The following is a 27,673-nucleotide window of genomic DNA, read 5'->3' on the forward strand; positions in this document are numbered from 1 at the left end:
ATCACATGTAACTTAAATGTCCTCCAGGGTGGAAATTTGTCCCTGTCTTACCAAACACAAGAAACATCAGGTTAAAAAGCAGACAGGCAGTTAATAAAAACAAACACTCATATTGCACATTATAAACAGTTCATGTCATCGTGTGCGGCTTAGATCTCATCAACTGAACGCTTCAAGGGGTCTGACAAGATTCAACATGATCACAGACTAAATCAGGATTAGACGACTCATTTGCCACTCGGGTGGAGAGGACAATTTCGGGCTTTGTACAAAGTCTTGAAAGTTTGGAAAATGCTAGAAATATGCCTGAATTCAAAAATACTCATTGAAAATGCTTGATTTTCCACATAATTTAGTATTTCATCTACACAATCACTCATGTTAACCAAAAATCATGTCATCATAGTTGTTTATGGTGTGACAACACACATTAAGTGCTGTTGGTATAAAAGGATTCTGTAAACGTATTTATTTACAATTACATTTATAGTAACAATTTAGATGTGTTGATAAAGACTTTCAAAAGTCTGGAAATAATATGTTTTGGCAACTATTGATCCATAATGTTATCAATAGATTGATTCATTGTTTGGTCCATGAAGTCTCAGTTACATTTTCTCAAAACACAATTGGACATGCCCTGGTATTTATAGCTAGGACAAGTCCAGTAAATCATTTACGTCCATATCAGCCAAATCAACCAAAGTATAAACACTGACTAATCCCACTAGTAGGAATGTCGCAGGACGTCATCGCATATGGGTTGGTAACAAGGTAAAGACCAGCTGTGTTTGTCGACAACATTGTAAAAATGTCCAAACCTGTAATTTGTGTTCAGTCTGAAGTTTAGCCAACAACACAACAGTGTAAGATCCTCTACTACCTGTTAGAGATAAAACAGACACAGTTCAGTCAAACGGACAAACACAGGGAGTCACAGCAGAGTGACAACTTTTTAATACTCTCACAACAGAACAGGAAGTGGGAATACCAGTAAATGTGGGCACATTTTTCCTGGGAAACTTGTGTCTTCCACCTATTTGTCAGATAACAGTTTACTGTGAGAAGTGTGTTTATGGGTATGTGTGGGTGCGTGTACATGGGTGGATGTGTTACAGTAAAGGCTTGTTGTTTACATGCTGGGGTGGCCCTGTGTGTCAGCAGATAAAAACGACTGATACAGGGAGAAAGACAGATAAGACTGTGTGAAGCTTGAGTCACCTGCTTTAAAACACACACACGCCCGATGCAAGCTGTGTTTTTTCCATTGATTGACCCCTGTGCTGTTGCTACTGCACATTACTTCCTGCAATATTTATGTTGTTAGTTACACAAACGCACAAACACCACCTGGGAGATTGAATCCCCCCCTTCATCCTGTCATCCCCACCCAGCCCCAGGGGTCCCAACTGAAAGACGACAGGTGTCCAATGAGAGCACCTGTGCTGTCCATTTGAGTCTTGGTGTGTGTTTTAGCTCTTTATTTTCTTGTCAATTTACGGGAAGTTGAGAGTGTAGGTTACACTCAGCCACAGCCCCACAGCCTTAGGGAAATTCATATATTGTTTTCTTTGCAACAGTTGTTCTTAATACATATATAATACAATCATACAACCATCTCTGTAGCAATAAATCACCCATAATTTACATGTGTGTTATAATAATAACTGTATTTTTATGCCTCTGCAGTGGCTGTGGCCAGAGTCCATAACTCGAGGATTCATACGTTAATTATGACAAAGTTTCACACAAATGTCAAATAGGATGAAATGATCAAATCATGAATGTTTCTCACTGGAAATTACCCCTTGACTGGTTGTCAGAGGCTCAGAACTGCAAGGCAGTAAGTTTAGTTACACAATTTTGGAATTTAGAGTTTATATCAGGAAGTTAAACCAGACTCAACCCCATTTCTCATGCACATGAAATCAGTCACTTAGTTCGGTGCCACCAGCACGAGTATTTCAAGGTACACAAGTCTGCTTTCTGCTCCGCTAAGCAGACAAATCAATAACCAATCAGATGGCAATGTGCATACACTGTTTGTCCGTGTCATACACTCACATGGGTTTCAGCTCGTGTTTAGCTGTGAGGCTTTGAGTTACAGAAAACGTGTCAACAGGTCGAAATACATCAGGGAACTTGCATAACAGTTGTATGATTGTTGTCAATACTAGACCAATAATTATGCATTAGTTTATTCACTGATGTCATTCAGTGATGACAAGGGACACTGTTTTTTTTCCCCCAGTGTTAACTACATTTATTTATGTAAAATAAAGGGGTAGATTTGAATAAATGCTTCCAAGACAATTTATCTCCATAATTACATAATCCACATCCATTCTCATCATAATCAGCTTCACGTGTATCATTGACAAATAAGCTCAATAACTTTAAAGCAGCTATAATCAATACGTTTAAAAAATCAAATAAATGACAATGTGAGAACAATGCGACAGTGTGAAAGGGGTCACTTTTAATTAATTTAAATAATTTAATTATAACATTAATTGCCTGCAGTGTGACTGTTTGGGATTATGTTGACTGCTTACATAGCTTTGATTTCTGCGCACAGCAGCCAGGTGCTTTCAGTGTTTCTTAATTTTTTCAGTATTCAGTACTTTCTATTGTTGCTCTGTAACGTCAGGATTGTAACTATTTGCTAACAAGTTCAGCATATCAACTGAACAGGTGATGATAATGTCAGAGTTGTGTTAACAAGTTGTTTTCGATGCCTCCAAGTGATCAAAAAATGCGATCTGTCATATCTGTAGCAATTTCCTACTCAGGTCAATCACTATTTGCAAATTTGATATACATTCCACTGCAAAATACTGTGTGTACAGATCCACCCTGTGCATATAATTTGTTCTGCATGTCTTCACAATGTCACCTACTGGTCCCCTCCCTATTGTTCTGCCTAGCAACAAGCACCACTCAGCTCATCAAGGCGTATTTATTTCATCAACCGTTCCCAATCACGCAACACCAATCATCTTAATAGCTCTGCTACTTGTCATCGTCCTCATTATCATCATGCTTTCTAAATCCCTTCTTCCACACCGCTACCACATCACCGGTGCTACAGTAGCTACGTTTGTCAACCCCATCAGGATCTATTAAGTGGCAGTATTATACATGCACCAGCGCGTCTCTCCCCACAGAGATGGGCTGTAATTAGCTATGGAGATAGATGGCAAATAAAAGGGATCAAAAGCAGCATCTTTGAGCTGCCAGGCTATGAGTGGTGGGCATGTGCTTTGGTACACATGTGCCATTAAATTTACTGTCTTCTTGTACGGCGACCTTGAGTGCCAGAAAGGCGCCTCTAAATAAAATTTATTATTATTATTATTATTAAATTCTCTTCATTAAAGGGTTTTTTCACATTACACACTAAATAAGTCGCAAAGATGCAAGATTAAAGACCAGGGAGATTCTTACATTTGTATGGATCAGGGATGATACACAGAGAGACAAGAAAAAGGTGGTTGATATGTTAACAATGTAGTCGAGTGCCGAGATTCGATCATAAAAAAAAAAAAAGTTATTTAAAGGGAACGCGCAATGCTAATTTCCACCTCGATATTACTTACTTATCTTGCAGTTGCCCTTTATGCAGCCCCTCGGTTCAGTTTCTGTCAGAAATGCTCTGTTTTATCTCCTGTCTTTAGAATAAAATAAATTTAAACTGTGTGAGAGAAAACTTCTCTCACACAGTTTAAATGTATTTTATTCTTCATGTTAAAGGCATCAGCAAACCCATACAAATCCCCCTGATGTGTGTTGAGGCTGTAGAAGAAGTACTACGTGATTATAGTTATTAAAAGACCAGACAAAGGATGCTCTTGTAGATATTTGCAGGGAGAAAGAGAAAGATGATGTGCTAAATGCCCCCTCAGATACAGGGAGGGGGGTGGGGATGGAGGAGAGGACAGCTCTGCCATCTGCGTGTGACAGACTGAAACTGATACCCCCTCCTCTGGTTACACACACACGCATTCATTTGTAAACTCTCTTCATATCACACTTTGGCATACACACACTCGCACACATATATCACACTCCTGTCACAGCAGGTGGTGGCGAGAGGAGGTGTGAGCAGCGTTTGGCAGCGTCCAACACAGAAAGCACTCACATGACTGCCAAAGATCAGTGCAGTCCAAGTCTTCTTCGTCTGTAACACCTTTCTCTGTTTCTGTCTGTCCTGCAGAATGTGACAAGTTGAGGAAAGATGGTTTCCGGAGCTCCCAGTACTACTCTCAGGGTCCCACTTTCTCTGACCCCTCACAGTCCACCAGCAGCCTGCAGGACGATGAGGATGATGACAATGATAAGAAGGTACACGTGCACAAAAACAATGCACGCAAACACACACTGTCCAGGTGTAACTGAACTACATTTTGAGAACATACAAGTGCTGTATGTTTGCTTTTTTCAGTCTAGTGCTTATTCAGCAGTGTTGCACCTCACTGATTTAAAGTGTCGTTCTGCCCTCTAGTGGTCAGAGATGGAAAAGTACTTCAATATAAGTTTACAGGAGTAATGTCTCTGTCTCTCTTCCTCACTTTCCATTCTAATTTATCTGTACCAGTAAAAGAGAAAGGGAAAAATCACTCGCAGTCTTTTGTTGCTTTTCCATTACAGAAAACTTTCCTCTACACTTAGTGAGACTGTTGTTTGTCATGCAGTACTGTAACATCACAGGAGGGCAATCGATGGAGAGAGACAGAGATGAAGAAAAGAAAACTTATCAGAAAAACAAACGCAGACAGAAACTATTATTTGTTGCTCTTTTTTTTAGTGAGAAATGAAGTGTAAATGGTTTGACAGTCAGATATGTCTCCTCTCCTTTCCCTGTTTTTAATTCTCCTCCACACAATGTGATATGAGGGGTCCTGAAAAGGTCAGAGGGTCTTTCACTGTCATTATCAACAGTCTCCTTTGTCCCCCAGAGACCCACGATGCCACCCGCTCATTTCATGCGTACCTCGACCTTCATAACACGCTGTTGTCTTTCCAAAACTGACGACTCCCATCTCTCATTATCTGTCTTCCCATCAACATCCCTCTCTTCGACCCAAGCCAATCACCTCGCCCTCTTTGCCATCCCTCCCCGCTCTCCTCTCTTCCCCGTCACTTCCTGTTGTCCCGAGGCCAGTGAGCCTAACTTTGCCCGACAGCCGCCTCAAAAGGAGAAACAAGGGTCCTGGTTGAGCCACAATGATGCAGAATAACAAGCCGTGCCTACAACCAAACTATTGCCGAAATCCATTCTTTACATCGCCCCCTGTCCTCCCCCCCTCTGTTGCCTCTCCGCATTTACCCATCCATCCATGCGTGGTTTGTATGAAAGCACTAATAGCCATCTTGTCTAGCCAGTCTGATGTTTTGGGCAGTATAAACAGGAATGGACAGAGGAAATGGTTACTGGATGTATTTGGGAGATTCTGGACCTCCTTTCTGATCAATGTAGTCCCCCCGAGGATTTCTCACAAGCTGTTTTTTTTCATGGTGGAAAAGTTCAACCTGTTCCAGATGCAGCCAGGCAAACTTTGTGGGATACAGTGAAAGTGAAGACTAATGATTTTGCCATTGGAACTGATCTATAATCACAACAATGTGGGATTATTTGTGTTCACTGCACCCTGAATCTCAGATGGACATTGACTAAAACATCCAGCAGACTAGATATTGCTGGTTTTCTGCTGGCGAACAGCTCGATTTCAAGCCTGGATACAGCAGTAATGTGTTGTCTGTTGCTTCTCTGCAGTAAATTCTGCTTCAGCATTGAGAACTCTTAGTGTGAACACAGTTTAATGCATGAGTGATTCTCTCTCTTCTCCTCGCTCTCTTGCCTTTATCCTGCCATCGTCACCCGCTCCGTTGGTTTACTCTAATACATGTTTGTGTGTGTGTGTGTCCATTTGGGTTTGATTGATTATGAAACAGCTTTACAGCATCACAAGCTTCTAAAGGTCACAGCAATGTAATATATTGAAGTCTGTTTGTCTGTGCCAATATAAATTTTACAATCTGTCAGTTTTAAGTTCTCTACTATTCAGTAATATCCACTTTCCACTCACGTTTTCTTCTATTATCTTGACATTTTTCTTCATCCATCAGTTCTGTGCTCTAATTCAATGACTAAATCTTTGTTTTCCCTTGTTTTTCATTATCCCTCATCGTGTTTCATCTCTCTCACCGCTGTCACTCCCTTTTCCTCCCTTTTCTTTCTCTCCTTTCTCTCCTCTGCATTCGTATCTCTTTCCTCCCCCATCTCATCTCAATTACCTGTCACTGTTCTGTTCTCTTTTTCATTCCTTGTTCCCATTATCTCTCTCCCCTCTGCCCTGTCTCGGCTCATCTCCTTTCACCTTTCCTTTATTCTTGTCTGATCTCTTTCCATTCCCTTTTCTCTGTCTTTGCTCAACTTCATGTTTTTACGTCTTGTTAACCCATTCATCCTCTTTCTCCTGTAGTCCACAGCTTCCTCAGCGGAGGACGACAAATCTCAGCTCTCCATGAGGCCCCAGACCCCGCTGGGAGGGGGGGAAGGAGTGGAGGGGTCCGAGGTTGACGGACAGGCTATATGGAACAAGGCACCGCCCCTCCCCACCCCAGAGGAGAGGATGAGGCAGACGGCACAGGCTGTGCCCACAGACATAATTGCCATCAATGTCACAGGTATGACCCGGCAAAGCAATCATCCAATCATCTTGTCTCTCAACCACTAGAAGTAGCGACCACTCTCCATCAGTGTTGGTAGTGGAAAACAAATGTCCTGGTCCTTTAGTTCCATATTGGACAGCAACATAGAAAGATTGAAACTACTTTGAGTTTGAATCATCCTCTGCGTCTTTCTGTAACATTAACCTCTCACCACAAAACATCTTGATTTTTCTTTTTCCATAATGGAATTTTCTGATATTTCTGGCAATTTATTTATTGCTGTTTTACTGAGAATTATACGTGAAGATCAATATCAAATCCATGTCTGTGAGTTTAATACAGTCTAGCGTAGGACAAACCCTGGAGGCAGGAGGGGTAGCTAGCCTGCGCACAGCCATGCTAGAGGCTCTTAGCTTAGTTTAATATTTGCTATGTTCACCATCATAGTTTAGTGTGTTAGCATGCTGTTATTTTCTAATTAACCCCTAAAATACAGCAGAGGCAAATGGTGAACATTGGTTGTGCAGGTCAAAGTATTGGAGAAATTAAAAATTTGTCCTGGTGATGGCGCCAGACAAAAGGTTAGTGGATTAGAAAAGTTAATAATTTCATGCTGTGGGCATTTCACTAACAGCCAAAAATGCCAACCTGCTGGTGGCAGTAGAGGAAATGTCAGGTGATCACTAAAATCAGTAGGACCACCCACCCAGAAAAAAAAAAAAAAAAAAAAACAATTTCAAAATTGCCTTATTAACGTGGCACATCATGAGATTGCTTTGGTCTTCTCATCTAATTCTAAGTAAGGCGGCAAAAAAAGCAACGAGCCAAACAAGCGAAATGTCAGACTGTTCTTTTAATCAACCCTCTGAGGCTAAGTGGATATAGACTAATCAATTACTGTATCCACTCATCCACAGAGGGAAAAACTGCATGTGTCAGTCATGGATGTCTGCCTCTCCTCCATGCGTCTTGGAGACCGACCTTCACCTTCCTTTATGCATGTGTGAGCGAGCGTTTGTGTGTGAAAATCGCTTGACAGCTTATCCAAGGGTCAAGGCTTTTCTCTGACTTTATGTCAGATCACAGGGCATTTGACAGATGAACACTCGTACACAGCAAAACGTGTCAATGCTATTCCCTTGTTAGGGTGCCACATTTTCCAGTGCTGTCTGCCACACAACAGCTACACACATTCATATAGATATAAGAGCTGATTCTGCCAGTTCTGGTGGTTACTATATTACACTGTAGCTTGTCTAATGTTTCATAAGATATAAACATATGTAGCCTGATCGCCTGATATTTTATATGAGGTGTAAAGCAGATTCCAAAAATCGCAGTTCAGTATCAACGTCTGAATACTGCTGTTGTCAAGGCCAATATAACTGCACTCCCATCATCCTTTAGACACTAATGAGTGCTTTATGTGGTCCCACTCCACACAAATCACAGTTGACTTGATCTCCTGTCACTTTAGATTACTGAGAAAGGGAGAGTGAAACATACACACACACACACACAGACACAGAGAGATCAGAGGCTTTTCTGTCACTTTGAGGGTGAATGTGATAGACACTATCTGCCCTCATATCAATTCCTCAGCTAGCCAAGTAGCAGAAAGAAGAGCAGTTCCTAGTATAATATTGCTCTTCCTTCAGGGTAACTGGACAGAGAGTGAGGAGGATATTGAGAAGAATGAAACACTGTGTGTGAGTGTATGTGAAATTGTGTGCGTGCTTCACCTCACATCTATTCTGTGCATCTCACATATCTTACAAGCATGTTTACACCTCAGTTACTTATATTCAGTGTTGGAAATTAACACAAACCATCAGCCAAAATGCATTTTTTTCTTTGCCAGAGCCTTTCTGATCATCCAGTGCTTCAGTTATTTTTTTATTCTTCTAGCCATGGCTAGTAAATGAAAGAAAGTGGCAATTTTAGGCTCTTTGGCTGATGGATGCAAATGTTTACGGTCAGGTCATCCAAAAGACAGAAAAGCATTTTCTCTCTCTCTCTCCTTCATTGGTATAATGCAGTACAGATACATTTGGTTGGATTTACTCAAATTTAGAAGCCTCTGGTGTTTCTGCCTCCACCCAAATAAATGGGGGTGAATGGAGTCTTATTTGTTTGTCACAGAATTAACAATTACTTGAAAGGACTCATATTTCTAGAAACATGTCCAGACCTCACTGCCTGCATAGTTAGTACAATCCATAAGGGACTTTTTTTTTCCACTGTAAGATGCCACAGTTCAAAATAACACCTACATTATATTGGTTTGGCACCAGAAAACTTAACACTGATGCCTCAAAACCTGGACAAATAAAAACAAAACCATCTACATGGATAGATACCACTAGAGGGAAGTGAGAAAATGTTTTTTTTTTCTGAATTTGGTTAAACTGACCATGTCGGTTTCTTACCTTGTTGATGTTGCATGTTCAAATTAAAATAAAACTTTCTGCATGTTGTTGAGTTTGTTCCTTCCAACTAACCGACTGCTCTTTGCCTGTGTGTCTGCCTGCCTTGCTCTCGCCCTCCCGGCTACCAGGGGCAGTGTTTGACCGACAAGCGAGCATCCGGCGCTCCCTCATTAACACTGACACCGTGTCCCGCCGGCCCAAGAAGGTCAAACGCAGAAAGACTATATCAGGGCTGCCTGACAACATCAACCAGGAGCTAGGTATGGATCACTGTGGGGCAAAGAGTTGCCCTCTACTGTCCACAGACCTGTACCAACACTCTGGACAAGCATCCCTCCTCTTTTGATCACTTCCTAAAACTTCACTCACTGTGGATTTATGTTTTTATCAACTGTATTGTTCTAAGTAAGCTATATTTAGAGGGAGAAAATGACACATGCAAGTCCACAGTGTTGGGTCAAGGCCCTGCAGTTGTTCGGTCTTTCCCTGTTTTGGTTCGACATAACAAGTGTCCTCATTTGCTCTCCTCCACCCTGTTTAACAGAATCCACAGCCAGGAGCCAGTTATGAAATCATTTTCAGTTGTTTTGTGGTTTTAATGCTGCACTTCTCCCTCCCATATAAACTTTTGCCGTCATAGGATCTCATTTTAGACTTTTGCCTGCTGGAAAATCATGTCAAGTGCAGGGTTTGCCATAAATACCTATTGTACTATACTCCTTCAGGGTCAACTTTCTGTAGTCCTTTTTCGGTCAATTGTGTATGTTAATTGTGTGTTTGTGTCTTTGCCTTAATCCTAGGACCATATTGATAGTCTTAGCATGTGTCCTGTGTGTCTTGCTTACCAACGTGTACTGATTATGAGGCAGCAGTTGACACAGCCAAACAGACATGGTTTAAATCAGAAACATAAAGGTTCAGAGGTCCCCTACCCTTAGTTACTCAGCTGAGCTGAGTGTGAAATGAGCCCTAAGGTGATATTGTACTGACAGCACAGCATGGTTGATGTTTATTTACACATGTCTGAGCTGTAGGATGGCAGCAGTGTTAAAGGAATGTCATTTCTCTGCGATAAGATCACCAAGGCGGATAGGAAAAGAGCTTTAAAGTCTGGTTAGTGCCCAGCTGAATGTCATGATTACTGGGCCGGGGTGATTGTCCCAGTGCTTCACCCCCCTCCCTCTCCTTGCACTAGAGCTGCCTGCGAAGTAGACCTGCAGCTTAATCTATCGCAGCAGCAGCAGCAGCCAAGCTGTCACTCCAGCTTTTAAGGAGGAAGAGAGTGTATGTGTGGTTTAGAGAGAGCGAGATGGGGGAGAGAGAAAAGAAAGGACGCGAGAGTGTGTGTGTTTTGGAATACGAGCATCAACAGGAGAGACATGCAAGACGTCCTCTCCCGTTTTACAACTCATTCTTCAAATTGTTTGTTTACTAGCCGGTATGTTCAGTGTGTGTGTGTCTCTGTGATGTCTGCATTTCTGTGACCTTGTCTCTATATCTGTCTGTCCTGTATGACAGTGCATGACCATGTCAACATTGTGTATGCGTGCACACGTCTTTGTGTATACTTGTGTCCGTGTATGTGTTTGTATGTTGGCTGCCTCGTACCTTGCCAGCTGCCTGTCCTGAACCCCAGCGGACTATTTGCTTTTTTGACAGACTGAGCCAGAGCCAGAATAGGAGGAGAAGCATTGTGGGGAGTCTCTCTCTCTCTCTCTCTCTCTCTCTCTCTCTCTCTCTCTCTCTCTCAGTCTTCCCTCATATCCCTTCCTCCTTAATGAAGACAACCGGAACTTGCTGATCCATTAGACAAGGTTACAGCAAATATAATTAATTAGCTTCCCTGTGACCACAGTTTATCTGACAGTCCAGCCAGGGGAGCAGAAGGCATTGTGGTTTGAGAAGTTATTGGGTGAAAGAGAAAGGTTGTGGAGCAAAAACAGGAAACAAGATATTTTGATTATATGTTTATCTTATATTTCTAATTTTTTTTAACTGCAGCAAAAGGACACGGTGGAGAGCTCCGACCGCATTCCATGTTCATCCCGGGACAGTACTCCACCCTAGGCAGAGTTGGGAGCGTCAACTCGATGCTCCGACGTTCACACACCAGAGACTCCAGCTGCCAGACCGAAGAAGTCAAGATAGTACCCCCGTCCATGAGAAGAATTAGGGCTCAGAGAGGACAGGGAATCGCTGCTCAAATGGCCGGCATCTCTGCTTCCTCTTCAACCGGAAGTATATCCATCTCAAGCAGCAACAGCTCCGGGATCATGATGATGCCAAATCAGTTTAACGGAGATCCTTCCCGTTTTCACAGTCTGCCCCGACAGGGAGCCAGGGTGTCCCTCAGTGCTGACCCTATCTATAGCAGCACCCCCATCAAGTCAGAGGAGCAAACCACACCTCAGAGGCAGATTGGAAAGTTTCAGGTTGACAATACAGTGGTGCACATGAGAAATGCCCCAAGGACATGCACCCTGCCCAGGCCCAAGTCTCAGGAGGTGAGGGGGACACAGGCCAGTGATTGGAGTGGCGGTCCGGCATGCGTGGTCTCCCCACATGCTGCCTATTCCACCTCACTCATCCCTAATGCCACTCTATCCAGCTCCTCTGAGGTCATTACCCTGAACACATCTGGTCAGCTCTCCCACTCCCCAGCCTCAGCTCACCCCACAGCTCGACCGCTCAGTCTGGCTTCCTCCACCAACACTGACCCGCTGATCTCCAGTCCAACAGGCTTTACCCACAGCTCCACCTGTCCAGTCTTGGCCACTTCCACCCCCACTCATACGCCACAGGATGGTGGTCAGGTAGTGCCAGCACCTGCTAGTGAGTCGGGGCACTCGGACAGCAGCGTACACAGCCACAGCACCTTGGCTCCTACGCCGCCATCCTGTCTGCCAGAGGAGCAGTGGATCTATGACACGCCGGAGAACGTGGTGGTTCCTCACCGCACTCTGACCTCCAGCTGCTCTACTCCAATAAACCAGCTGTACAGCAGCCTGGACCTCTCCTCCAGGACCACTACTGACTCCAGCTCGCTCTATTCCCAAGACAATGATGGATACTACACCTCCATGCACATGGACTCAGGCCTGCGCTCTCGCAGCCATGGCAGCGGGCATGGTGCAGCAGCTGGCCGGGCCACCAGGCACAGCATGTATGAGTGTCACGAGATGGCCAACCAAGAAGACTCTGGAAGCATATACAGCGATCGCTCTCTGTCCCGCAGCATCTCCCTCCGCAAATCCAAGAAGCCTCCGTTGCCCCCGGCTCGTACAGACTCTCTTAGACGCAAGTCTGGTGCGAAAAAGCCCCTTGGAGGAGTTAGCGCCATCAGCGGCAGTAATGAGCCAAATGGAGCCATGCTCAATGAGACCCTAATCGCCAGCTTGCAGCAGAGCTTACAGATGGGGCTGAGAGGAGGGAAGGGAAAAGGGGCTTCACCTTCTTCACCCTCTCACAGTCCAAGCAGTGACTATGATGATCCTTGGGTGCTACGGCCACGCAGTCACAGTAGCATCAGTGCAGGTAGCTCTGCAGCATCACTTGTAGCCAATGCAAACTGTGGTGGCGTGTCTAACGTATACTCGCTGTGCCACGTGACGCCTGCTCACAGTGAGACCAGCAGCTTGCGCTCGGACTATGCTGACTCATGGGGTTACTACATGGACTACCCTCGTAACAATGGAGACCAGAGGGTGCAGACCCCTCCGGCCCACGCCACGGATAGCATGTCGGCTGGGGCTCACCCAGGAGAATTACAGAATGGAGGTGAGATTCACAGCAACAGGGAGGCCCCCAGAGCTCCAGGGCAGGAAGGAGTGGTTGCAGTGAAGCCCAAAACGTCCACCTCCTCACCAGATAGGGTGCACAGACTGACATCCCCATCTAGCGGCTACTCTAGCCAGTCCAACACCCCCACCGCTGGAACCCCAGTGCCCTCATTTGTCAGGTCCATGTCTCCATCTGGCAACCGGCCCAGACCCAAAGTGCCCGAGAGGAAGTCATCTCTCCTCTCCTCTGTATCCATGTCCTCCTCTTCCACCTCTCTTTCCTCTAACACCTCAGACTCACTCAAAAGCTCCGGCCCTCCTCCTCCACCACCTCCACCCCTGCCCCTTTCGTCCTCCTCAGCGCCCAACACTCCTCTCAGCCCACCTCCACCCTTCCCTCCCCCTCCACCGCCAAGTTCTAATGTGGGCAATCCTCCCCCAGCTCCCCCGTTGCCCACCACTCCACATGGTCCAGCTCTAAGCCCACCCACTGCTTGCTCCACCTCCCCAGAATTCCCCCCTCCTCCATCCCCTGAAATGCTAATCCACCCCAGTTCATCCTTCAATGGGAGCTTCAGTCCTCCCCCTCCACCTCCCCCGCCAATACCCTCCATGGGGCCCCCTCCACCTCCTCCGCTGCCTGCTTTTGTCCCACCATCCTCCTTCCCATCTTTTGGGAAAGCAGTAAAGGATGCTCCTAAACCGGCTCCTTCCAACAGCCCTCAAAACTCACCTAAGCCCCTGATCACCCCATTTGCGCTGCAAAGTGTTCAGCTCCGCTCTGTTAAACGGCCAGAGAAGGAGATTAAAAGCAAATCAGACCACATTGAAGCTCAGGAATCAGTGGAGGATCTCCTCCAGAGTCTAAAGCCTCAGACCTTAGAGAAGTCTCACTCCCCGGAGCTTCCCACCGTGTTTACCCTGTCAAACTGCTTCCCAGAAGAAGATTCACGGAACTCCTCACCATCACCTGTGTCAAAGCTCTTACAGGAGTTGTCTTTTGACTGCAGTATCACAGATTACACACCAGATAGCGCTGTCATAAATGGAAATGCTAAGGATCAGAGTTACGTTCACATAAACGGAAAAGAAAAAGTTGAAGAGCAGGAATCACTGCCCAGCCCCCCGCAGAGCTCTCCTGTCAAACAGAAGCCGCCAGCAGTCTCCAAGAAACCCAAAATTTCTTTTCTCCCACCGTTTAGCCCCCAACCCATCAATGAGCAGGTTCCATCTCAGCCTGAGCAACCAATCAGCCTGTTACAAACAGAAGACCAAGTAGATTCACCACAAAGACATCTAAAGGAAGAGAAAACGAGAAAAAGTGAGCAACAGGAGGAAGAGGAAACTTCAGAGAGCTCAGAGCCTCAAACAGAGAGCAGTGAAACATCCACAGTAAGCCAGGACGAGTCCCATCTCTATACGTCTGCCAGCCAGGAGACAAGTCTCCACTATGGACTGTGTACCAATGGAGAGGCACATGAAGAGGAAGAGGAGGAGGAGGAGGGAGACGGAGCAAGTAGCACGACTGGATCCATCAGCTCCAAAGAGGACGACACTGGTGAGTCCGAACTGATTTTAAATATATTTTATTTTTTATCATGCATTTTCACATCACCAAATCAAAGTCAGGAATGTACAGAATGCACGAGGAGGGAACACTCATTTTAGAGTTTTAGTGTCAGTCAAAACCGTCATTTACTCATTAGTTAAGCTCATTGCTGTAATCCTGTATGGCTGGTAGTGCCTGCTAGCTGTGTGGGCAGCTCCTCAGGCAGTTGTGAAATTCATTTTTTGCTCTTCGAAGCAAAAGATCCAAACTTGAAGCTTTTAAAGGTTTGAAAACTGTGAAAATAGCGCATCAGAGACGGCTTATCACTGGGACACCACTGCTGCAGCCTCTTGAATTCATCCTCTCTTACTCACTCCTCTACTCATCCTTCTATATTTCATATGCAGAGATCTCTTGAGGCTACTGTCCCCTCGCATTTTCCCGCATTGCTCCGTTTCTCTGCCCCCCCGCCACCACCACCCCGCAGCCTCCACTGTCTACTCGACTCCTCTCCACCATCCATCCTCATTTCCAAACATCCATTTTTGCCTCTCTGCTTTTTTTCCTCTTTACTGGTACTGTCTCCTCCTCAGTCAGCCCCTCTCTCTGTCTGTCCTGCTCCCCATCTATCCCTCCTTCTCTCTCTCCGAGGTAAGGGAGGGAGCAAGTGTCCCAGGGGAGATGCTTTTCGTGGTTGGAGGGAGAGGGGGGGAGGGGCTGCATCCTATCAGAGGGGAGGGGAACAGATCTGGTAAGGGGATGAAGGGGAGGATGGGGAGAGCGTAAAGTGAGACTGCCTGCAGCGGCTCAGGCAGTCGAAGTGCAGACGTGAGCGCGGAGGTTGAGAGGAGGAGGAGGAGGAGGAGGAGAAAAGAGACTAAACAAGAGAAGAAGAAAGGAAAGGAAATCTAGAGCCAAAAAGAGAATGTAAGAAGACAGTCCGGCACCTCCTCCGTACCACTTCGGATTTTATAGACAGCCAGGTTAATGCAACGGGATGGTGGATTCATGAGTGTGTGCACGTGTGTTGTACTGAGTCAACCTGAAGTATGTGTGTTTACTCTCCTGTAACTGTGTGTGTTTCATGTTTCTGTGTCTCAGGTGAGGTGTTCGACTCCAGTACGGCTGAACCATCTCCGGCCCCGTCAGCCAGCGGGGCCTCCGAGGAGAACATGGTGACCCCAACGCCCACTCGGACCCGAACCACCGAGGACCTCTTTGCTGCCATTCACAGGTACCATGATGCATTTCTCTCTTTTACAGATTTTGTCTCTCCTTCATCCACTCCTACTCCAACTTCTTTGCTCATCACCTGCTCCAACTCCCCACATATTATTTATTCCACTGAGCTGGTTTCTTTTCCCCCAGGACTCTGTCATTCAGTTTGTTTTTCCCCCCATCTTCACCGTCTTTCTCCATCAGCATCTCATTCCCTCTTTCTCACCCTCTCATAAACCACAACCCTGAACTCCAAGCTCCTTCCCTCCATCCCCCTCTTCTCCCCCTCCTCCTCCTGCCCTCCACCTCTCAGTCATAACTTTACCCAGCGCTGTCCCATCTGCAAGTATACACATCTGTCAAATAGCTGGTCTCTGGAGTCTCCCAGCCCAGGAGAGAGTGGCTTTTTCTGCTCCTGGTCTACGAAAGCACTGACTCAGGAAGCAAAACGAGTCAGTAGTCAAATGACTATCGAGGCATCTGTGTTAGCGTAGTCACATTAGCGTTGCTTATTCTCAGCAGGAGAAAAAAGGAGGTTGCTTCATCCATTATTTAACTGCTCGATACCCTCTGGTCCTAATCTAGGTTAGAGGCCACCGGAGAGATTCCTCTCTCTCCTGCTCTGCAGTCTGACATATATTGCATACGTGCTCCTGTACTTCAAAGGGAGCACGCACATAAATTTCTCATGCAGCCCGCCAGTTTGTGTTCTTCGGTCACGTGCAGCGGCAGTCGGAGTTCTCTTGAGCATCACAGGATTTCATTTCACGGGATTTTATGTCTGCTGGCGACAGATTGTCGATGTATTTATGGTGTGCGTCACATGTGCAAGTGCGATTTATTGTGCAGTTTAATTAGACATGAAGACTGTGAAAGGATGTGTGCGTAAACCTCGCAGTGGACCTGTGTTTGTTTTCCACTTGCTGTGCAGCTCTCCTCCTCCATTGCTTCTCCTTAGAATAGAACGTAGAATTATTTTACAGATTTTTGATTAGTGGGAAGTGATGACGGACTCCTGTCAAAATGAGAGGAATCAGCAGCTGCAAAGGAGAAAAAAAAGGATTAATTTGCAAAAAGTGGGGCTCTTAAATCCATTTGAGAAATTTGAAGTTACATGCATTGTTTTAAACATCAACAGACTATCAAGCAGCATTTTTTAAATTCAGAAACGTGGATTTGTTTCTTCGTATTTTTGATGGCAACTTTCTTGCAGCACTGCTGTCTACCTGACTGTTTCTTCTTCACCTCTCTGACACATTTCCTCTCCCCTTCTCACCTGTCCAGTCCCTTTGTTTTTCACTGTCCACATTCTCCATCTTACCCCCCCCCCCCCAAAAAAACTGAGATGGTGCAAACTATGAATGAAATGCCTAAGAAGTAGATCAAGTAGTCCGAGATGGGTCTAATATTGCCGCCTAGTTTACCACTATAACTGACACTGGTATTGCCGCCTTTCCAGTGTGGCTGTGTGTGTGAATCCAACAAACTGTGAGTTCAGTATGGCGCCGTCTTGGTTGACTGAGTTCAGGTGTGAGTGTACGCACGTGTGAATGTGTGTGAGCAAACTCTTATGTAATGCCGTAGGGCTAATGTGGCGAGGGAGCTCGCTGGGGACGCCACTAGATGGAGGTTGAATTTAGGGCACAGACACATATTTTGCAGCCTTTGTGAAACAGAAAGCAGACTCAGATTCTCTCACAAACCATTTATATCCTCTAGTTCTCCCTCTCGTTTGACCTTCACACGCATATTCTCTACAGGTTATTTGTCGTTTACGGAACAATTTCTTTCTGTAGATTTTATCGGGGGATTAAGGATTTTGTCTCACTGGGTCCTTCACTGCTTGCTGTACTTTTAGCATCAAATCTCTCTCCCTTATCACAGAATCTGTGTTTTCATGCCTTTAATCATCTCTGTCTCTCCTCTCCTCCCCTCTTCCTCCCTGTGCAGAGGGTGCATGCAGTGGGTGGGTGCATCCTTACTAGAGAGGTGCGAAGTGGCAAGTAGCCCCTTCCCTTTAATTAGAAAGCATTGTTTCTGCCATAACGGTGATGCTACCTTTGGACCAGCAGCAGTAATCCCACAGTGCAACACTCTGAACCACAGATTAATAAAGCTGTTACCCTGCTAGCCCTAATCCCCTGTATTCTGCCAGTTGCAGCTTTATTGCTACGCTTTGGTGCAGGATTTATAGACACTGTCGGCTGCATGGTGCAGTCAACCACTCTGATACCCCCTGCTGAGAGGAGACCGAATCGTCCTCGTGTGATCAAAACTGCTTTGGGCACTTTTCCCAGTTTGTTTTTGATTAATTTCATTGTGCCGCGTCTGAGCTTTTCTGCAGAGTTGCAGCGTCAGCAGCTTTTCTTGAAAAAACTCATTGGATTTGTTTAACGGGAATGTATAACTCTTCCCCCATCGCCCTCCTTTTCTGTTTTTGAGCATCAGTGCCACTCACTGCTTCTTCTTTATTGTTTTACTTCAAGACTCATACTGTGACACATGATTGCTGGGGGCAGTCCGGACATATGGCAAATTTTGGACAAAGATTTGAGGCGTGTAGGCAAAGTATTTTAAGTGCAATCTTTTTTTGAGCTAAAACACAAACATTCACAAGGCTACTTCCTGCTCAGTTATATGAATTCCCATATGCTGCAGCCTCATTTAATTTGAATAATTTAATTTGATGTCTCCTTTTTATGACAAACTGCCCCCAACAGCATTTCTTTTACTTTTTACACATTCATTAACCCATCTTGCATTGACTCACTCTGCAGTATTTTCACAAGCATGTAATTAATCTGGTTATCCACATCTTACCCTAGGTCAAAGCGTAAGGTCCTGGGTCGCAAGGAGTCTGAGGAGGACAAGTCCCGCTCCCCGAGCCAAACACATTCACCACCCGTCACCCCCACAAGCATGGTGTCCTCCCTGCCCCGCCAGACAAGCTCCATCCAGCGCAACCTCCGCAAGTCCTCCACCAGCAGCGACACCTTCAAGGCTCTTCTCCTCAAGAAGGGCAGCCGCACGGAGACCAGCTTCAGAATGTCGGCCACTGAGATGCTCCGCTCCACTGATCCTCGCTTCCAGAGAGCACGCTCCGACTCAGAGTTAGACCCCCCCGCTGCCTCACCCTCCTCACCGACTGCACCACACAGCCCCTTAACCTCCCCCGGCCGTGGTAAGAGGGCAACAGATGAGTGGAACCGCTACGAGGCCTTCTCTCTGTCTTCGCCGACTTCATCGTCCTTTTCAATGAGCGGGTTAAAGTACGGGCGCTCACGCACGCCACCCTCCGCTGCCAGCAGCAAGTACAACGCACGCAGCCGAATCCTCAGCAGCCCAATGACAGTAATCTGTGAGCGTGAGGGGGAGCAGGCTGAGAGCGAGTACGGAGACACTGCAGAAAGTCTGAGTGGACCCATGGCCCAGACTCTGCCTGTGCTCAAAGACTCCAATGGCACTTTATCAGAGGAGAGCAGAAGTTAGAGAGCATAGACGGCCCCTAAGATACAGGGAGCTGAACTCACTCGTCATAACCAGGTAGGGGGCAGGAAGAGGAGCCAGCAGGAGGCCCTCTAGAGACACCTTCCTGAGCCCCACCCCCTCGGCGCTGCCTCTGAGGGAGTGGACATGTCGGGTCCTGATGTGAGGTCAGAGGTCGCCCCATCATGGACCGGGCTGAACTTAGTCTGAAGTGGAGAACTGGTTCTGCTGCAGCTTCTCAAGACTCCCGTGATTCTCACTCTCTCCTTCGTTTGGCGACTCACCCTTTGTGTTAAAAGAATAGTGTTTTCTTTTACGCCTGGTGTTCTTAGTTTGTTTTCCTTTTGTTTTGCTGTTTTTTTTACTTTATCTTGTCCTTAACACGCAGGAACCCTTTAGTTTCTTTGAATGACAAGGTTAAGATGACAAACTAAGGTGAATAGAAGGAATTGAAAAGTCACAAGTTCTTTGCTTAACTTTGCTGCTGTGGTGCTACGTAGCTAGGCAATTGGAAAGAGTGAAACGTAAAGGTGCGCCGGACCGCCCGCCTTGTTCTGCGTCTCTCCTGTTGGCTCTGGAAAGTGTATGACGGCACCACGGTTTGCAAGTGTTGGCTTCAAACAGCTCATGGTATTGTGGGAAGAACTCGAGGACGTGGTACAACAGGTGGTACGATTTCAGCTACGGTTATCGCCAGGTTTTGCTTTCTGCTCTTAGGTCAGTGGTTTAGTTTGCAGAGCTGGTATATTCAGTGGTCCAGAGGAAGTGCAGAGGGCTCAAGTGCTGCCGGGCAGGAAGTGAACAACTGTTGGGTGTAAAAAGGGTTGACCAAAATAGCAAATTTACTCTATCAAAAGGCTCATAAAAAAATTTAGTTTGGAGATTTTGCACTGTGCATAGGTCTCTTTTTCCTTGTTTGTGACTTAAAAACTATGTTTTAAAGATTGTTTTAATAAACAAGTGATGTTGTGACTTGTGTTTGAGAGTTAAGTATGACTTTATAAATGTAAAGCCAGAAATGACATTAAAAGAAAAGCTTGTTTTTCTGTCCGGGTCCTTTAGTGATCACGTTGGTAACCAAAGAGCTAAAAGCTTAACTGCTGGCTGTTAATCTGGATGTGAACACAATCTGAGAGTGTGACCGCTTGTCTGACACCCATGCTTATGGTCCAGCCGTTGCTAAGTTTGCTGAGACCCACTAGAATCTTTTAGGGCTTCAGTGATTTCTCTAATGCTGTTGGCCTTTTGCAGTTATATATGGTTCAACATGTAAATACATAGAGAAGGAGTTTTAAGTAACATTTTGACTTATTTTCAAAGACTTTGTACATTTTTAGAGCCCTGTGTTTGCTGGAAGGGAGTGGTTTCCTTTTTGTAGATTATTTATTTTCACATAGCAGGGCTGCAACACGGTGTCACGACTCAACCAGCAAGGCAATGGAGGCACGGGGAGGGTTAATCTGAGGGCCACATTTACTCTGCTGATCCCACCGGGCCATTTTTCTTTTAAAGGTGCTTCAAAAAATTTCAATATTTATGCTTAAGCCTTCTACTTCCCTCACGCTTGAGTATTGCAAAGCTCACTGGTGCTCACAGCTGAGTAAATGTGGTCTCTTTAGAGTCATAACCTGAGGTGACAGGTGTGAGACTTCATAACCTCCTAACAGCCATAACACCCCGTGGTTTAATCACCTGTGACCAAAGCGTGTCTCCCAACTCCCGCCCGGCCATGATTGAGCACCTGCGGCCCGGACTTATCTCACGACAGGAGGCATCTCAATTGCAGAGAGCTTGTGAACGGACGGGAGGACAGAAGAAGTGAAGTAGTGGAGGAGTGGAGCTGAAGGCAGGCTGCTAACGCTCTTGTGTATGTCTGTGAAATAAAAAAACAAGGTGATATTTAAAGACCAGGTCTCTGTGTCATTTCTCCGTGTGTGTGTGTGTGTGTGTGTGATTCATGGCTATCTGCCAACCCAACAACCCAAATCATCACCTCATTAGTGCCGTCACCATGGCACCCACGCTCATTCGTCATCTAGGAAGCTCCAGAGGCCATCTTTTACCCCCCCCCCCCCGTCTCCCCGCGGGGTCATCAGTTATGTCTCCTCCTGGACATCCCATTAGGACACTGAATCTCAGGCTCAGCCCATAATAATTCCACTGATTTCAGAGCAGCTCTGAAGCACTCAAACCCTCTGACTTACAGTTCGTGGCTCCTGTCTTCAGACTGTGTGCTGCCACCTCTCAACATTCCCCACAGGTCCTCGCTGCCTTTTCAGCTGCTCGGCACGTTGAGTGTCCGTTACCGAGGGCAGGGGAGCGCTCTCAGTACTCACAATGACGCCCCTCCGCCTCCAATTCAGCAGAGTCACCTGCTGTGTCCATTGTGTCCATCTGGCTGTGAGACAGAAATCAATACAAACTCCTTCCAGCCAAAATCACTCTACGGACACACGAGTTGTTCCCTCGCTCCTCTGATTCAATAGTGTGGCATCCTTACAAGACAGATACATGAAGTGACAAATGAAACAGATCGCCTTGAGCACATGAATAGAAGAAGTTATCACCTGTGTTCTGTTGTGCCTGAGTGACTGAGTCTGGCCAGCAGGTGCTCCTGTTGTTCACTCATTATTTAAGGCGCAGTTCGCTTTGGACACTTGATGGACCGTTTCAGAGGCTTCTGCAGGTTTTAGCCACTTAATTAAGTTTTCATTTTACAGTACTCGTAACCCATTTCCTAAGTATTTTTGTGCCGCTTCTCTATGAAAATCAACTCACAAGGACTTGCGCTTCCTGGAATAGGCTCTCAGGACATCTTTAATCACTTTTGCTAATCACTTATCCTTGTTGATGCATTTAGGGAAGCTCCCACTGCCAGGATGTGTGACTCAGTTGACATAAATCATAATAATGATGAAAACAGTAACATGATGAATGTATTGCAAAACACAAATCAGGTTACAGTTTGGCAGACAACTGTCACGTAATATCTATTTTTGTCCCTTCGCCACAGGTTGTATTTGTCTATTAGTTGGGAGCACTTTAGTAAAAAGAGAGACAATGTTCTCCCAGATTATGTATTTGTCCAGAGGACAAAACCTTCCAGTAAAACAAAGATTGGAAAATAAATATTATATTCATTTATGTATAAAAATGTAATACAATTAAATTTTGATACAAAAACTGTTCTGTTACCTTTTTCCTATCCTGTTTAGCAACTTGTTCCCTCAGATTTATCTTCAACCAGGTTTGGCAACAAGCTACAACACCAGAAACGTTCTCAGCTTTTCAAATGTAAGATCTGCCGCTTTTCTTTTCAGCATGATCGTAAATTAAAAATATTTGGGATCTGGATTGCTGGTCACTCAAATCAAGTCTGTCTCTCACCAGAAAATCTGCTCAGCTCTGTCATGGAGGTATTTTTCCTCCACATCTACGGTGTCCTGACTCTCGGTCATGCTGGAGGGGAAGATCACATTAAAATACACAACCGTAGTGTTTGGAATAAAACAGTGAGCCTCATTATGCATTTCCTGTCCGCAGCAATGTTTCACCTCAGTGAGCACAGCCAATGAGATCGATCCAACTTGTGAACAACAGACGAAGACAGAGTGTGTGAGTGTGTAAAAAAAGACGTAATTTCTGCTGAGTATCTGAACATGATATTGGGAACAATTCTGCCACAAATAAAATGAATGACTCAGCAGACATGAACCTGACGAAGAGACGGCGAGACGAGAAGGTTGTTCAGGGCAAAGTTTCATCCGGCTGATGAAAGGTCGCGATCGTCAGAGCGCAGAAAGGAGGATGGTCTGAGCTACGTCCGCGCCAACTCGCAGTAGAGCCTTCTGTGGTTTTCATTTTCAAAAAGAATCCATCACGAAACAGGGATGACAAAAGCATAATTACACAGTGAAGATGGAGGTAATGAATGATCAGACTAACCAATCATTTAATGGGTTCTATTTATTATTGATGAGATAATAAATTTTACATTCTCAAACATCATTTAGAGGTAAGAAATATCTACCATGGTTCATATCTTAGTGCAGTGTCATCATCCCCTTATCAAGTACCATGTAGTATCCCTTCTTCAGGATTAAAACACTCATCATGAGGTATATACATGATAATTAATACAATTTAATGTATAAAAGGAGGTAAACAAAGATTTTAAAAAGTTCATCACATTTATGTTATAGCTTGTAAGTTTCACTCTTTGCCAACATTTTACATCCACCCGGCACCAAATGGGAATGATGTTTTACTGGCTGAGGCTTGAGTCATGCCGACATGACTGGTCCAGATTTACTCTGACCCGGTCGATTATCTTAACGAGTGCGACGGCGGCGACAGTCGAGTCAAGTCTGAGATCAGATAAACTGAGATTTAGCAGCTTTTTGTCAGACAGGCAGGCAGTCACCTTCACAGCACGACCACTGACTGACAGGAGGGGAAAAAAAACCTGCTGTCAGCCTTTGCAGATGACCTACAAAAGGTCCTGTTTTCTCCAAGTTCATCTTAAAACTATACTAGCATGCTCATTTGTACAGTGAAAGCTGACACTCTCATGTTCGTACTGGCTGCCGTGTGGACAGACGGAGCAAACATAGCACCTAATAATGCTTTTAATGTACGTGCTACGTAGTCGCGTCAGTATTGCTTCAAGACAGACCTGAAAACAGGTGAATCTACCCTTTATTTCCTCACCGAGCACTCTGCCGTTGTCTATTAAGGCTTGAGTGAAACCGAATTAATGGCAATTAGCGATGTATGCAAAGCAAAAGCTGAGATTTAGTGTATTTTCAACAAGACATTCATTACAAAAACCAAGAGGCACTTGTGGTTTTTGGCGTCAGAAGGTGCACCAAATGAGAGAAATGTTTTGGCTCCACCTGCTGGAGATATTGTCTCACTGTTTCCAGTTTTTCCTCTGTGGCTTTATTCACTAATGAGAGCTTTAAGTAAAAGAGTAATTTTTAATCTAATTCTTAGGTAGGAACGCAAGTGTATTTTTGTCAAAGTAAATAAACCAAAACCAACTTCCATTTCATTTACGCTCCTGGATAATTGCAATATTTTTTTCCCTTTGAACATTAATAAGCGCTGCCATACTGTCTGAAAAGCATCATGTGTTATCAAATGATTAAGTAAAATTTTGTCTTCTGAAATGTGACTGTTTTCCAGTTCTTTAAACTTGCTAGTCCTGCTGCTTCTGGAGGACCCAGACCTCGTTCCTGCGGTTGGTCAGTTTAAAGGGGCTGTCATACCCGGCTGAGTAGAACGGCTTGTCGACGTATTGGACTCCGTCTCTCTTCAGACTTTCCAGAAGTTTCAGGAGCTCTTCGTGCCTCAAATTCTCATTGGAGAAACCGCCGTATGTCCTGGAGGGAGGAACAAGAGAAGCATGTAACGCTTTGCATATTAGGGATTTTAAGTCTTTAATCCAAAACTGTACCTTTTTTATCTGTGATCAGCTGAAAATATGGAGCGATAACTTTGTACTCTACCTGACATAAGCTGTGAACTCCTTCCTGTGCTCCACAAACACCTCCGGGTCGCTCGGCTGCGGCGGATTGTCCTGAAGCTCCTCCGGGATGTAGAAGGACACAGTGAACTCAGATTCACATGCAGGGCCGGCTCCAGGGGCCACGCGGCACGTCACAGGTGCCGTCATCTCCACTTTTACCTCTGAGACAATAAATACAATCTTTTTTTAAAAAAAAGGAAAAAAAAACAAGCAGAAAAAAAAACACACATTTGACAGGCATAAAACATTTAAAAGCACAAAATAAATGAAGTGAGAGATATGAAATTGACACTGATGATCGCTCTGATGTGAAATCAGCTTTCCTAAGATGCTCGGGTATTGAATTTTCTAAACAAACCCTCAGTTGGCAGCTGGAGGATGAAAACCTCAGCATCAGCCTGAACAGATGGTGGACATAAAACCACAATGTGTGGCAGAAGTAGAGGAGTAAACACCAAGTTTACAGATCACACCCTCCTTACGCTGCAGACCTCAGTAGTCAACAGCACAAACAATATATATTCTCATGAATAATGCCGGTGTAAAGTGCTGAGTAAGACACAGGCAGCAGTGCTGTTACAAACTGCTGAGCAAGACCTAAAGAGCACTTTTTTTCCCCCCAATCGGCCTTTGTCTTCGCACAAAACTTATCCATAACTTCACTCTGCAACCGTTGACGTCATTAACTTGACTGATTTGTGTTTAATCAAGTTTAACTCCTTCAATTACGTTCGTGGCTTTATGACACTACGAAATAAGCCTCAAAAAACACGACTCTTGACAAATGAAGGCTACTACAAACCTTACAGAAGAAACCAAAGCTGCATCCGACTGTACAGGATTTTGTTTTGTCTTTCATCGTACGCCCGTGTGGCATTTTAGGAACAAAACTGATGAAACTCACTGTTGTGATTGTTGCCTTGAATGTAGCTGAAGAGCCTGCGGAAGCCGGCGTTCAAGGCTGCATCCCACTGCATCCCACTCAGAGAGGTGCTCACCCACTTAGTGGCATGGTAGGTGCGAACCTCATAGTCTTGCCCCTGCGAAGCAAGCATACATGCACGCACTCATTAGAAATTAATCTGTCGATTATTTTCATGATCATTCCATCAGAAAATGTCAGAAAATGGTGACTGCTGTTGTCACTGAAATGGTTTTTACTAATGACTCCACAGTATTAAAATAAGTCACATAGCTTCAGTTTTTGCTACAAATGGTGTCACTGTTTCACCGTTGCACACAGTTTAGTGTGCCTCAAAGAGTTTAACACATGACAGACAAGCTGTGTGTAAATAAAGTTTGGTTGCTTGATGTGTAGACAGCTGTTACCACAGGTGGTGATATGAAAGAAGTATTAATAATTCTAAGACACACTAACAAACACCACACTTTGATCAATAAGTCCATATTATGTAAATTATTAATCCTCTAGTGTAACAGAATCTAACAGGTTGCAGATGTTGGCGCTACACCCATCACAATATCCCACACTGAAAACGCCTTGTTTTGTTTGGCCAACAGTCCAAAACACCAAAGATACTCAACTTAAAGTTAAAAAGATGAAGAAAATCTGCTAATTCTCACATTGGAGAAGCTGTAAACCAGCAAATGTTTGACTCTTTTCCTTGATAAATACCAAATCTTTACAGCACTACAGAAAGCTGCCTACCATAAGTTCCTCAAATGTCTTGTTTTGTCCCATTATCTATTCAAAACCCCAAAATAATTCATTTATGCTGAAATAAAGAGACAAGAAGCAAATCGCCACACTGGAGAAATGTTGGCTTCAATGCTTGAAACATGACACAGTTCTTGTCCCATGTCAGTGTGATAAATGAACAAAGTCCAAAGGTTTAATGTCCTTTCTTCTTAAGAAGGTGATCTGAGAAACATTTACCTTTTTCTCCTCTGCTGTGAATTTTGGATTCTGTAGTCCAGTTGAGAACAGAGCTTGTTTCGCAGCTTTCAGCATGACTGGTGCAAACTGTTCCTTTAAAGTGAAACACGAAACATTGCCATTGCAACACATGTATGTCGAGATATAGGAGATATAAAACCTGCTGGAGGTTCATGACCTCCTACGTGAGGTCACATGAGGCGAGTTATGTATCAAAACGCATCTCAGCTTGTGTAACAACTCCGGAAACACATATTCAGTTAAAAATCCACGTTTGGCAAAGTAATTCCTCACTGTCAAACGTAACGCTTTTGTTTTAGCAATATTATCACCTTGTAAGTTGTCAAATTATTGAACAAAGGCAGAAATAAACAGATATTTACCAGTAAGTTCTCGCCTTTGGTCGCAGCTGTCAGGATGTACAGAGCGTATGTTTATGGAGCAGAGCGCCACATCCGGGAACTTCAGCTGACGTCACGGAGGAGGGAAACAAACGACACTCTTCAGACTTTAATGTAAAATAGCGGCACAAAACAAAGCCAATAGAAAACGACCTGAATGAAATGGCTTTATAAATGGCTTGAATACACCATGGCAGGCAAGATTAATGTGAGCCACGTTCAGTCACGTCCCTTCATCCTCCAGCATCAGGTGTGTTAAAGTCCGTCAGTGATCACAGGCATGGGCGTGGTAGTGGGGGGAAAGTGGACCTGACTACCCAGGGCCCGAGTAGGGAGAGGGGCCCATGAAAATCCTGATATATATATTTTTTTTTGTGATGTTTTCATTTCAAATGAATTGGGCCCTCCAATTAATTGGTGTCATAATTTATTTCAAATATATTGATAACATCAACTGAGAGAATGAACTTTATGTCAAAGTCCTCCCAACATATTGGACATTTTGGGGGCCCCCTCTTGGAGGCGCAAAATGGTTTAGTCCGCCCGACAGCGACCGGCGACAAGTGTAACGTCAGTGAGCCCAGACTGAATGACCTGGGGGTTAGACATGATGCTGCCCAAGAGCACAAGTCGGGGTATCAGAAGAGGAAAGCAAAAGAAAGAAGGCAGAATGAGGGGAGGCAGTGGCAGCTGTTGACTGCTTTCTTTC

General features: G+C 44.8%; 2 protein-coding genes across 4 annotated transcripts in view; one reads left to right on the plus strand and one right to left on the minus strand.

The window, feature by feature from the left end:
* The window catches only part of nhsl1b (NHS-like 1b), a 100,529-nt gene extending 79,486 nt beyond the window's left edge, over positions 1 to 21,043 (plus strand). For all 3 annotated transcript variants that reach the window (XM_070849037.1, XM_070849040.1, XM_070849038.1), the window contains exons 3-8: positions 4,217 to 4,344; positions 6,486 to 6,690; positions 9,233 to 9,364; positions 11,106 to 14,441; positions 15,534 to 15,666; positions 18,476 to 21,043. In XM_070849037.1, coding sequence (XP_070705138.1) covers positions 4,217 to 4,344; positions 6,486 to 6,690; positions 9,233 to 9,364; positions 11,106 to 14,441; positions 15,534 to 15,666; positions 18,476 to 19,139 — 4,598 coding nt within the window. In that variant the 3' untranslated portion in view covers positions 19,140 to 21,043. The remainder of the gene's footprint in view (positions 1 to 4,216; positions 4,345 to 6,485; positions 6,691 to 9,232; positions 9,365 to 11,105; positions 14,442 to 15,533; positions 15,667 to 18,475) is intronic.
* A 2,041-nt stretch (positions 21,044 to 23,084) lies between these two features.
* Positions 23,085 to 27,049, minus strand: hebp2 (heme binding protein 2). Its single transcript, XM_070849423.1, has 5 exons — positions 26,947 to 27,049; positions 26,564 to 26,656; positions 25,571 to 25,706; positions 24,647 to 24,827; positions 23,085 to 24,520 (listed from the first exon to the last, which is right to left on the minus strand). The coding sequence occupies exons 2-5, from the start codon at positions 26,636 to 26,638 to the stop codon at positions 24,337 to 24,339; spliced, it is 576 nt and encodes a 191-aa protein (XP_070705524.1). The 5' UTR covers positions 26,639 to 26,656; positions 26,947 to 27,049; the 3' UTR covers positions 23,085 to 24,336.
* Positions 27,050 to 27,673: the final 624 nt, after the last annotated feature.

Source organism: Pempheris klunzingeri, chromosome 18 (assembly GCF_042242105.1).
Source record: "Pempheris klunzingeri isolate RE-2024b chromosome 18, fPemKlu1.hap1, whole genome shotgun sequence".
Lineage (NCBI taxonomy): Eukaryota > Metazoa > Chordata > Actinopteri > Acropomatiformes > Pempheridae > Pempheris > Pempheris klunzingeri.

What these genes read in the sequence shown, in the direction of transcription:
- hebp2 (XM_070849423.1), bottom strand. Translation starts at nt 26,638, where the DNA reads ATGCTGAAAGCTGCGAAACAAGCTCTGTTCTCAACTGGACTACAGAAT. An exon ending in TCAAGGCAACAATCACAACA is followed by an intron (nt 24,828 to 25,570) that starts GTGAGTTTCATC and finishes TTATTGTCTCAG; the next exon opens with AGGTAAAAGTGGAGATGACG. An exon ending in GAGTTCACAGCTTATGTCAG is followed by an intron (nt 24,521 to 24,646) that starts GTAGAGTACAAA and finishes TCCTCCCTCCAG; the next exon opens with GACATACGGCGGTTTCTCCA.